This window comes from Lupinus angustifolius, chromosome LG14, assembly GCF_001865875.1.
Source record: "Lupinus angustifolius cultivar Tanjil chromosome LG14, LupAngTanjil_v1.0, whole genome shotgun sequence".
NCBI classification, from domain to species: Eukaryota; Viridiplantae; Streptophyta; class Magnoliopsida; order Fabales; family Fabaceae; genus Lupinus; species Lupinus angustifolius.
This window is the reverse complement of record NC_032022.1, coordinates 4,000,643-4,012,031: the sequence shown is the minus strand read 5'-3', so window position 1 is coordinate 4,012,031 and position 11,389 is coordinate 4,000,643. Positions and strand designations below refer to the sequence as shown.

The 11,389-nt window shown below is 30.0% G+C and overlaps 2 protein-coding genes across 3 annotated transcripts in view; both read right to left on the bottom strand.

Annotated features, from left to right (window-relative positions):
* The window catches only part of LOC109326041 (monogalactosyldiacylglycerol synthase 2, chloroplastic-like), a 4,753-nt gene extending 3,751 nt beyond the window's left edge, over window positions 1-1,002 (bottom strand). Inside the window, exons 1-2 of one of the 2 annotated variants that reach the window (XM_019558679.1) lie at window positions 870-1,002; window positions 494-753 (exon numbers count right to left, since the gene is read on the bottom strand). In XM_019558679.1, the coding sequence (XP_019414224.1) occupies window positions 494-739 (246 nt within the window). In that variant the 5' untranslated portion in view covers window positions 740-753; window positions 870-1,002. The remainder of the gene's footprint in view (window positions 1-493; window positions 754-869) is intronic. The other variant, XM_019558680.1, reaches the window with a different exon arrangement.
* LOC109326096 (60S ribosomal protein L13a-like) lies at window positions 6,503-7,035 on the bottom strand. Its single transcript, XM_019558756.1, has one exon. The coding sequence runs from the start codon at window positions 7,032-7,034 to the stop codon at window positions 6,612-6,614; it is 423 nt and encodes a 140-aa protein (XP_019414301.1). The 5' UTR covers window position 7,035; the 3' UTR covers window positions 6,503-6,611.

Genomic DNA, 11,389 nt, shown 5'->3' with positions numbered 1-11,389 from the left:
TATATGAGTGAAGTAGATTTTATCCCATGCACAACATCATCAAAAACCAAACATCTTCTTAGGTATAAAAAGAAATCAAAGACACCTTCTTGGTCAATGAAGGAATGAAAAACTCAAAATGATACACAAAAAATATCAAATATAGATTAAATTAGTCATAGAAAATGACTAATTTTTGTATACTTCTCTATATTTGAGTATCAATTTTTTAATTTTCTTTATACAATTAAAAAATTTCAAGTTGCACCAACAAGAGATTGGTCAAGTAATATAATATAAGGCTTGCTAGATCCTTATGGCCAAAAGGAAGGTAATGTGTTTGATTCCTGTGAGCGACATTGTTGGGAAGGAGATGCACACATATCGAGATAGATTACTTCCTTACTCATAAGCTGAGTGGATATCTTGGTAGTAACCACAAAATACTAAGTTGCTATATCTACAAAGTATCAAAATGAATCAAGAATGGTAACAATAATGAAAAATTGAATACTTTATACTGATCTCCAAATTCCATTAGAAATGCATCACGAATTGCTTCAGCAGAAGCTCTATGTCCACCACCAGTATCACTCATCAGAATCAAAACATTCTTAGTTTTTTCAGCACCAATCTGCAATAACTCCATCCCTTGTGTTTCATGTCCACATTTAATCCTTTGCCTCATGTTGTTATTGTATCTTCTCTTAAACACTTTCTCTGCTAGTGACTTTCTTCTAGTTGGAACAGAAATCACCATCTTTTCTCTGAAAGCTAGAAAATATAAGAAAATAATATACCCAAAACACAAAATTGATAAAAAGGTTCCATTTTTACAGAGAAAAATATATTCAAGTTGAAAAAAAAATAAGAAGAAAAATGAGTTTAACCTGTTATAGTTTTAAGGTTTCGGATTTGTACTGAGTTTGATGCATGAATGTGAAGTGAAGTGAAGTGGTTTATGTAGATATTCTTTTGGAACAAGAATTATGCTTTGGAATATTTATTGCAGGTTATGAGGAATAAGAAATGGAATGTTCTAATAAATTATTCGAATCTTCTTTGTTTTTACATTGGTCTTTAGTTATATTTTGATATAATACTATTATCATATATTCATATATACCGAATAAAACTTTACTAATGTGTTTGGAAAAGTACAAAATTACCCTGAGATTTAACTATACTGTAGTAGTAAATGACAGCATATATTTTGTACTGTATAGTATCTTATCTTATGTGGGTATATTTAAGATTTGCAAAAAGCATATTCCTCTTTTTTTGTTACGGAAAGCATTTTCGTGAATATTGTAGTTATCGACTGGCATTCAGAGTTTATCTTCAATTGTTTGGGTAATGTTATATGTAGATTTGGTTGGTAGATTTAATTTTTTATCTACCATTATCGGAATAAAAGTGAGTTATTTAATATCCACAATTTCATCAGGGGATTTTCTAGTATAATCAATGTAAGAAACTAATCTTTTTTGAAAAACATATTTGCCTATCCTCTCTAATAAGTGTCGCTCCATAAATTGAATATTTAATTTTATATAATAGAATATTTTAGGCAACGGTACCTTATTGATAGTACATTACCAATGATGTTTTTATCATTGAAATGTGATTATGAATCACTCCTACCCCATGATAGAACATTATCAAGGTCGATAGATTACTAGGTTCTCCGTAAATTTGGGAGTTGGTTATTCCATTCTTGCAGAGCTCCTCGCTATGAAATATAATCTTAGAGTGACTTGGATATGGGACATCATAACTTAATTTTGGTGAATGATTAACTTGAGACGATTAATATCATTTCAAAAAGATTGTAAATTTGTGTCAACGATATTGCTCAAGTTGTGAACAATATTAATCTTTTGATAATACAACAATGGCATGTGCGCATTCAACATGCATTGAGACAATGTCCCATTAGTGTAGTTAATTACTATTTTATTAACATTCGATCAAATGACGACAGTGAGACATGCATATGTGATTAATATTAATGCGTATATAATATCTGTTAAAAACTGTATACGTAAAATTTTAAATATCACATGCTTGTAGAATGTTGCAAAAAATGATTTTTTTAAAGTTCAAAAAAATTATTTTTAGAAACGAATTTTTCTTAAATATTAACAAGTAATTTTTTTAAAAAAAACAATGGCTTGACATTTAAAAAATGTTTTTTATTTTTGAAATAATGGTTCTTTTTGATTATTTCCTTAATTTGTTTTTACTATTTCCTTTTTTGATTGAATATTCATTCAACTAATCCATTAAAATAGATTGATGAATGAATTAAAATTCATTCATTAAGTCTAAATATAATTGAATTTAATAATTTAAAATATAATTCAATAAATTTATATGTATTAGTGGATGATTTTCCATCACCTAATGTCCAAATCATTCAATTCACCTATAACTTATTTATAAGAAAGGGTTTGAGAGGTCAAAAGTATAACCTCCACATATAAGTTAGACTCCTCTTTGAACTGAATTAGATTTATCTATAATACTGAATAGGAGAGTACTATGAAATAACAAAAAAAACAATACACATAATAATACTTATATCTCCTTATTTAAAGTGAAAATACATTTATACCCTTAAAACTTAAAACTAAAAGAAAAAACACATTTTCCTAAGACTGATTCTCCATGGCTGGCACAACTTTTGACTATAATTCAACTTTCCTTCTTGTGTCCTCAATAATTATGTCTCATTATCTTTTGTGACCATTCCATATAACCAAAACAATAAGAAAGTAATAATGCCTATAAATTTAATCAAAATGATATAAATTCAACGAAATGATACGATCTAACAAAAGAGAAGGGAATGCTTTTAAATAGCCAGAATAATGTTAAAAGATTAACTTTGGAGGTGAAATGTGGTAAAAAAAACCAACATAGATTATTTATTAAAGTATTAGCCGCTATCTTTGATCCAGAAAGAAAAGTATCACCCAAGAAATTGTTGTAAGTTTAAAACTACCATTACATTGATGTGGCTTGCAGTTATATGTACTGTTTTTGTTAAGGAGGTTAAATTTAGTATTTGGATTATGAGAAGTGCCTCAACTCAGAACAATTGTTACTGTGAGAAGTAATAATAGTTAATATGAATTATTAGATCTTATTTAAATGACAATATTGAAATATATATATATATATGTGACTAAGTAGTGTATAATTGTAAACTCAGATTTATTGTTCTCATAGTTTTTAAATAAAAAATGTTTTTTTATTGAATCCATCCCTTTATCTATGTATGTTGACATATTTTTAATAATAATCTTGTTGATTTATTTTTAAAGTTAGAATATAGTCATGGTTCATTGTTTTATGCATGAAGAATGTATAGTTTTCACATTGGTGCAGGTTACCTCTAATTGTATTTCAAATTGTATTTCATGGCATATAAAAATATCTTTTCAATAACTTAATTGACATTTTAAATTCTAGGATTGATGTGATGACATCTTTTTTAAAGTAATTTCAGTTTTACACATTAAACATTTCTAATTTCATTTTATAAAAATAAGCTTAATTGAACTTTTGATCCTCGTTTGTTATAATTGTGTGATTTTAGTTTTTTCATTTATTTAGTAGTTGTAGAACTTTTCGTGTATTATTAATCTTCTATTAGTTAAATCGCATAACTTGCGTATGTTTCTAAGATATTCTCACTAGAGGTTCAAGTGTCCTGTCGATAGGGCTATTCTAATTTCCTAATAAATTATGCACTATTTATCTTTTCCAAATAAAATATATTATCATATTAAGAGATAATTTATTTCTTTAAATCTGTTCAATGTTTGATATGTATCTTATTTTTCTTTATTCATGAAATTTTAATTTTAAAATATATAATAAAGAAAAATAAAATACATGTCAAACACTTACTAAATATAAGTAGATAAGTTATCTCCTAGTATGATAAGATATTTTATTCTCTTATCCTTGGAAAATAATCATCTCCCATTATTGTCTTTGTCTATGTATTTAAAGTTAAAAGTGTTATCATATTATACAGAGTAAAAATGTCACAATGTGCTATTTTTTATACACTTCGTTCTCCGATACTGGAGAGGATCCTGATCCATACTTTTTTAAGATAATCCTCTCTTTAAGAACCAAATGAGTTGAATTTGAGTTAAAAATCGAACTCAATAAATAATTAAGTCAAATTTGAGTCAAATACAGTTCAACTCATTAAGTTTATGAACTAGCTCAATTATATACATACGCGAGAGTGACTCAAGTGAAAATATTTCTCATTTAAAGATTATGAGAACATTAAATCATTGTCGTACAAACATATATAAATAATTAAGATTAAAATTAGTTAATGATCGCACGATCACTTAAAAGAGACATGTGCGATTATCTTTAAGTTTTGACAATTCAAATAAAATAGAGTAAATACTCATTTTGATTCATCATATTTTTAGTCATTATCAAATTAGTCCCTAATAAATTTAAATTACCAATTTAGTCCCTAATAAATTTAAATTACCAATTTAGTCATCAACAATTTTAATATGGACCCAGGTTATACCTTTCATCCATACATGTCAGTTAATACTAATGGCTTGATTTAGGTGAGCTATTAAATGCAGACTTGGCATGATGTTTTCCGTTTGTTGGAGATATATGTAATCATTTTAGGTACTTAAGTTCTAGCTTATTGTCATCAATAAAGAGGATTATGTGTCCTTAATTTTCCAAGTAATTGGACAATGTTCCATTAGTGTAGTTAATCAGTATTTTATCAACATTTGATCAAATAGCGATGGTAAGATATGCATATGTGATTAATACTAATACATGTATAATATCTGATAAAAACATTACACGTAGAATTTTAAATATCACATGATTGTAAAATTTACAAAGAATGTTTTTTTTAAAAGTTCAAATAAAAGAGTTTCTTAAATATTAACAAGTATTTTAAAAAAAATAATAATGGCTTGATATTTAAAAAATGATTTTTTTGGAATAGTGATTCTTAAAAGGAATATTTCCTTAAAAAATGTTATTATTTCCAATTCAAAAAATGGAAGGGTCGAGCTGCTCCGCTCCTTGGCAGTCAGTCTATTACCCACCCCTGATCCCATTCCTTCTAGCATGAATATTCATTCAATTAATCCATTAAAATGAATTCATGAATGAATTGAAATTAATCTATTAAGGTTGAATATAGTTAAATTTCACGATTTAAAATATAATTCAATAAATTTATATGTATTAATGGATGATTTTCCATTCATTAATATCAAAATCATCCAATTCACCTATAACTTATTTATAAGAAAGGGCATGAGAGCTCAAAAACATAACCTTCATGGCTAAATCAGACTCCTCACCTGGCTGAATTAGTTGCATCTCTGATACTTGATAAGAAAGTATTATAAAATAATAAAAAAAGCAAGATATGTAATGATATTTATATCCCTTATTTATAGTAAAAATACATTTTTATCTTTAAAATTAAAAGAAAAAAACATATTTTGAGGAGAGTGATTCTCTTAAAATCCCTCTTGATTCTTGAAAGATAAGAAGGAAACAATAAGTGGTTTAAGATAAACTTGATACCCGAAAACTAAGAGAGTATGGAAAATACCTCAAGAATATTATTGATTTCTTTAAATTGTGAATTACAAACTTTATTTCAATGATCTAATTAACACTCCTTTTATAGCAAGGAATGATGCCTAACTAACTTAACTGATTTAACTGAAAATAACCAAAGATGAAGGTGTTTAACACGTGTAAAATAAGTTGTAACCAAAAGTTCTTTGGTTGTTGATTATTGGTTGAGGCTTGGTGGGAATTAGTAGAATTGCCCAAGGCTTGGTGTGCGTGATGCAGGGTGGACAAGCCTTGGCGCATCTGGTGCTTGATGGGAAAGGCCTGGTGCATCTAATGCTGTTTGGCTGGGCCTTAGCGCATATGGTGCTGACTGGCTAGGCCTTGGCGCATCTGGTGCTTGCTGGGCAAGGCCTGGTGCATCTGGTGCTGACTGGCTAGGCCTTGGCGCGTCTGTTTTGTGTAGGTTATAGTTTCTTCGGTCATGATCATATTTTCCTCGGTCAAGTGGGTAATTTGCTCAGTGAACTTCCTTTGTTGCCTTGTAATGTGAAGTGTTGATGTTGGTTGATGCATAGTGAGACATATGGTTTGTTTGGTGATTGGTGTGGTCAGTTTTGTGTTGGTTATAGGGTTGAGGTGTATAAGATTTGATAGATTCTACATGGCTGGCACAACTTTGACTATAATTCAACTTTCCTTCTTGTCCTCTATAATTATGTTTCATTATCTTTTATGACCATTCCATATAACCAAAATAATAAGAAAGTAATAATGCCTATAAATTTAATCAAAATGGTATAAATTCAACGAAATGACACGACCTAACAAAAGAGAAGGAAATGCTTTTAAATAGCCAAGATAATGTTAAAAGATTAACTTTGGAGGCGAAATGTTGTAAAAAGAAATTTTTGCTTAAAAGTTCAACAGATATAAGATCCAATGACAAATACAAGCTCCAAAATTGGGAGTTCAATTTGATATGACTCAGCTTCAAAATTAAAAAAAAACACTAACCAAAGCACTATTCAGTACTTAACAAGAGCAAGAATATGAAGTTGGGAACCAAGTTTCTCTTGAGCAACCTGCTCAGCTTTAACCCTCAATTTGTTGAGCTGCTTCTTTCGCTCATACACCACTTGTGACCTTTCCTTTCTCTTCTTCTCCAGCTCCTTGATGGTATCATAGTAGTTCCATCCAACCTCAGATGACAATTGACCTAACAGACAGTATTTGTGTCCCTTCTGGAGCCTCAAGACCTTCAGAGCATCAGGGACGACCAATCTCTTCTGCTTGTCAAATGGAGGAGGGATACCCTCATAAACCTTCAAACGAGCAAGTGCATGCTCACCACGCTTTGTTTTGTGTGGAATCATTCCACGAACAGTACGCCAGAAAATCTTTGAAGGAGCACGGAAATGAATAGGTCCATGAGAAGGTTTGATATTCATACGCTTTGTTGCTTCTGCTGCTTCAAAATGTGGTAAAAGAAACCAACATAGATTATTTATTAAAGTATTAGCCGCTATATTTGATCCACGAAAGAAAAGTATCACCCAAGAAATTGTTGCAAGTTTAAAACTACCATTACATTAATTTGGCTTATATGTAGTGTTTTTGTTAAGGAGGTTAAATTTATTATTTGGATTATGAGAAGTGAACAACTCAAAACAATTGTTATTGTGAAAGGGCAGTAATAGTTAATATAATTTTTTTTATCTGATTTGAATGATCAATATTAAAATATATATATACATGACTTTTTAAGTGGTAGTATGTGATTGTAATTAGATTTATTGTTTTCATAACTTTTAAATAAAAACTGTTTTTACTTGAGTCCCCCTTTATCTATGAATGTTGACTTATTTTTAATAGAATCCCTCCCTTTATCTATGAATGTTGACTTATTTTTAATATTAATCTTGTTGACTTATTTTTAAAAGTTAGAATATAGTCCTGCGTCATTGTTTTATGCATGAAGAATTTATAGTTTTCACATTGGTGCATGTCACCTCTAATTGTATTTCATGGCATATAAAAGATCTTTTTAAGAACTTAATTGACATTTTAAATTCTAGGGTTGATGTGGTGACAGCTTTTTAAAGTAATTTCAGTTTTACACATTAAACATTTTTAATTTCATTTTTAGAAAAATAAGCTTAATTGAACTTTTGGTCCTCGTTTGTTATGATTGTGTGATTTTAGTTTTTTCATTTATTTAGTAGTTCTAGAACTGTTAGTGTATTATTAATATTCTATTAGTTAAGAAAAAAAGATATATGCATTGATAATGTATGAATTATACTGTTAATGCATCATCCAGTATTAATATTTTATTATTGCTGACTTTTAATTTTTTTTAAATAAAACGTGAATGATGAAATGTATATGTATAAATCTTTACATTGTTAGTGTGTAGCTTTTACATTCTTAGTTAAATTGCATAACTTGATTATGTTTCAAACATATCTCACTTGGGGTCCAAGTGTCATGTCCATAGGGCTATTCTAATGTGGTAATACTTGCACTATTTATCTTTTGAGAATAAAGTATTTTTTTGTACCAAAAAATAATTTATCTCTTTAAATCTATTTAGTGTTTGATATGATTCATATTTCTCTTTCACCAATAAGTTTTAATTTTAAAATATATTATAAAAGAAAAATAAGATACTTGTTAAACACTTACTAGATATAAGGAGATAAGTTATCTCATGTTATGAGAAAACACTTTTTTCTCTTATCCTTTTAGCATTAGTTTTTGGAAAACAATCTTCTTCAGTTATTGCCTTTGTTTATGTATTTAAAGTTAAAAGTGTTATCACATTATATTTTAAGAGTAAAAATGTCACATCATGCTATTTTTTTATATACTTCTTTCTTAAATACTGGAGAGGATCCTGACCTATACTTTTTTAAAACACTCTTCCGCAACCTATAATAATGATAGTATACTTTGTTGGCACCTTAGATGCAAAATGATAATCTACTACCTACATAAGTAGGAGTGTCAATCAATGGAACTAACTCTACATTCATTTGAAACTCAACTCGTTATTTAGTTTGATGAACTTTCTTCAAGAACCAAACGAGATGAATTTAAGCTAAATATGGAGCTCAATAAATAAATAAGTCAAACTTGACTCAAATGTCGTTCAACTCATTAGGTTTATGAGCTAACTAGATTATATACATATATTCATACACGAGAGTGACTCAAGTGAAAATATTTCTCATTTAATGATTATGGGATCATTAAATCACTGTCATACAAACATATATAAATGATTAAGATTAAAATTGGTTAATGATCACAAGGTCACTTAAAAGAAACATGTGTGATTATCTTTAAATTTTGACAATTCAAATAAGATAGAGTAAATATTCATTTTGGTCTCTCATATTTTTAGCCATTATCTAGTTAGTCCATAATACATTTAATTTACCAATGTAGTCCTCATGTTAGTCCTTCCGTCCATATCTATCAGTCAATGTTAATGGCTTGGTCTAAGTGAGTTGTTAAATGCAGACTTGGCATGTTATTTTCCGTCCATGTGGCCTTGTATCACACGCTCACGGTCCACATGAATTTTTTTACCTAAGACAAAATGACAATGTTTTCATTTTTTAACTTAATTTCTGTTATTGAACAACGTCGTTTTAGTTTAATTTAAAAAAAACTAAAACCCAAAACGACGTCATTTTGGGTTAACAACAATTTTATTAACCTAAAACGACATTGTTTTGGGTGTCTTCTTCCACCTAAAACTAGCAAAGGAAAGAATCGAGTTTCATTCTCCTCCACAACCTTAGCAACAACTCTAAGGAAAGAATATGATTGTTGTTCTATACACATAAAAAACTATTAAGAACCCAATGAGACAGTTTTATGGTTGTCCTTATTTCAAGGTTATGATTTTTTCCATATTTCTACGTGTTCTCCTTATTTCATACCTTTTGTGACACTTTCATTATTTTGTAGGAGGGAAATAAATATTATTCTAATTTTTTTATATGGGTGGAAGACTGGGAACAATTTGAAATGGTGAAGGAAGAATTTGTGGTGGAGAATGCAGTATACATGGATCAGTTGTAAGCTAATGTCAAGGAAATTTAAATTATGAAGAAAGTTTGAAGAAGATCTTGCTCCTAACCTTGACACGATTTTGATGAAGACACCAACATCACATAAAGAAGAAAATGAAGAATACTTACGAAAACAATGAAGATAAAGCTTCAAGGAAATTAGAGTCTACGTCTAAAGGTATTTCTATTCTTGTGCTCTAAAATACAATTAATAGTAATACTCAAAAGTATTTTAAAAAGAAAATTGAAAACTATAATTTTAAATGAAGACAATTTTCAAAATAATGTATAACAGATTACTGGATCTAAGTAACAGGTTACTGTGACTAAGTAACATGTTACCAGAACTTGATGTGAACCCAAATGAGCCTAAGGAGGATAATGAGGAATTAAGAGGCATAAGTGGGCCCATGACAAGGGCAAGGGCCAAATGTGTACACAATGCACTTAGCCTGCTCATTCAAGACATCAATGGAATTCCCCTAAGCTCAAACCAAGGGAGTCACCTCTTTTATTACATCACCTTACATGTGGGCCAATGTGGGGAAAATAATTCCCAATTCTTTCAATAGGGCACGACCATGTTCTAAACATGGCTAAGACACATTTATTGTGTCTTAAGTTGTTTTCATTTAAGCATTTAATTTGTCTTTTTCTTTTAAATTTCAGAATAAATGAAACATTGAAAAGCATTAAAGAAGGTCAAGTCAACTTGGGCATTTAGTGCAAATAATTCAAGCCAAGGCCAAGCATGTAGGGTTGTCGTCCAAGCCTAGCAAGTTTGTGCCGTCCACATTAATTGTGACATCAAGTCAAGCATGACTTAATCTTCAAGGGGAACCATCCACCAAGTCTTGCACAATTGATTGAGCCGTCCAAGCCTAGCAAGTTTGTGCCGTCCACTTAATTGTGACATCAAGTCAAGCATGACTTAATCTTCAAGAGGAACCGTCCACCAAGTCTTGCACAATTGATTGAGCCGTCCAAACTTGGACTCAAGGTGCCGCCATCATAAAAGCCTAAACATTGAGAGTTGTTGTGCCATCCAACTTTAATTCATTCATGAACCATTCAAGGTGCTTTTTCGTGCAAGGCAATTAAAAACACATTGAATCATGAAGGCCATTAATTCATGAAGACCACAACTCCAAGGGGGCCGAATTACTCATCAAGATTACAATGAAACCGAGACTTAGAATTAAGGCTTTGTCATGGAAATTCAAAATTTCATTTATGTGTAATTTGAAATGCTTAGAATTTTGGTTGGAATTAATTGACTAACCATGAGTTGGCCTATAATTGTAACACTTTCGGATGGAATGAAACTAAGTTTGTTTTCGAGTAAAATTACAAGGATATTTCCTTTTGTGTGAGAGTGTATCTTCTCCTAACTTCTTGGCTGAACCAAGATTAGAAATTCTTATCAAGAACCACGTTCTTGTGGCGAATATCCCGGCTTATCAACATCATTGTTGTGGCGCCATTCACCTTTCATTCCTTACCATCTTCTTTTATCCTTTATCATTTCCTTGCTTCCAAAAATTCACCTTAAAAAACAACCCATCAAACCGTGGGTTAAGAACACTAAACAAGATAGATTGTTGTAAAAAAGGATCTCTTGAAGAGGTTCTCATCAAGTGGTATTCAGAGCTAAGGTTCTTGCTTGGTGTGTCCAAATTCTTCTTGTTGGCCGTGTGTTACATTGTCTTTCCTACATCCCA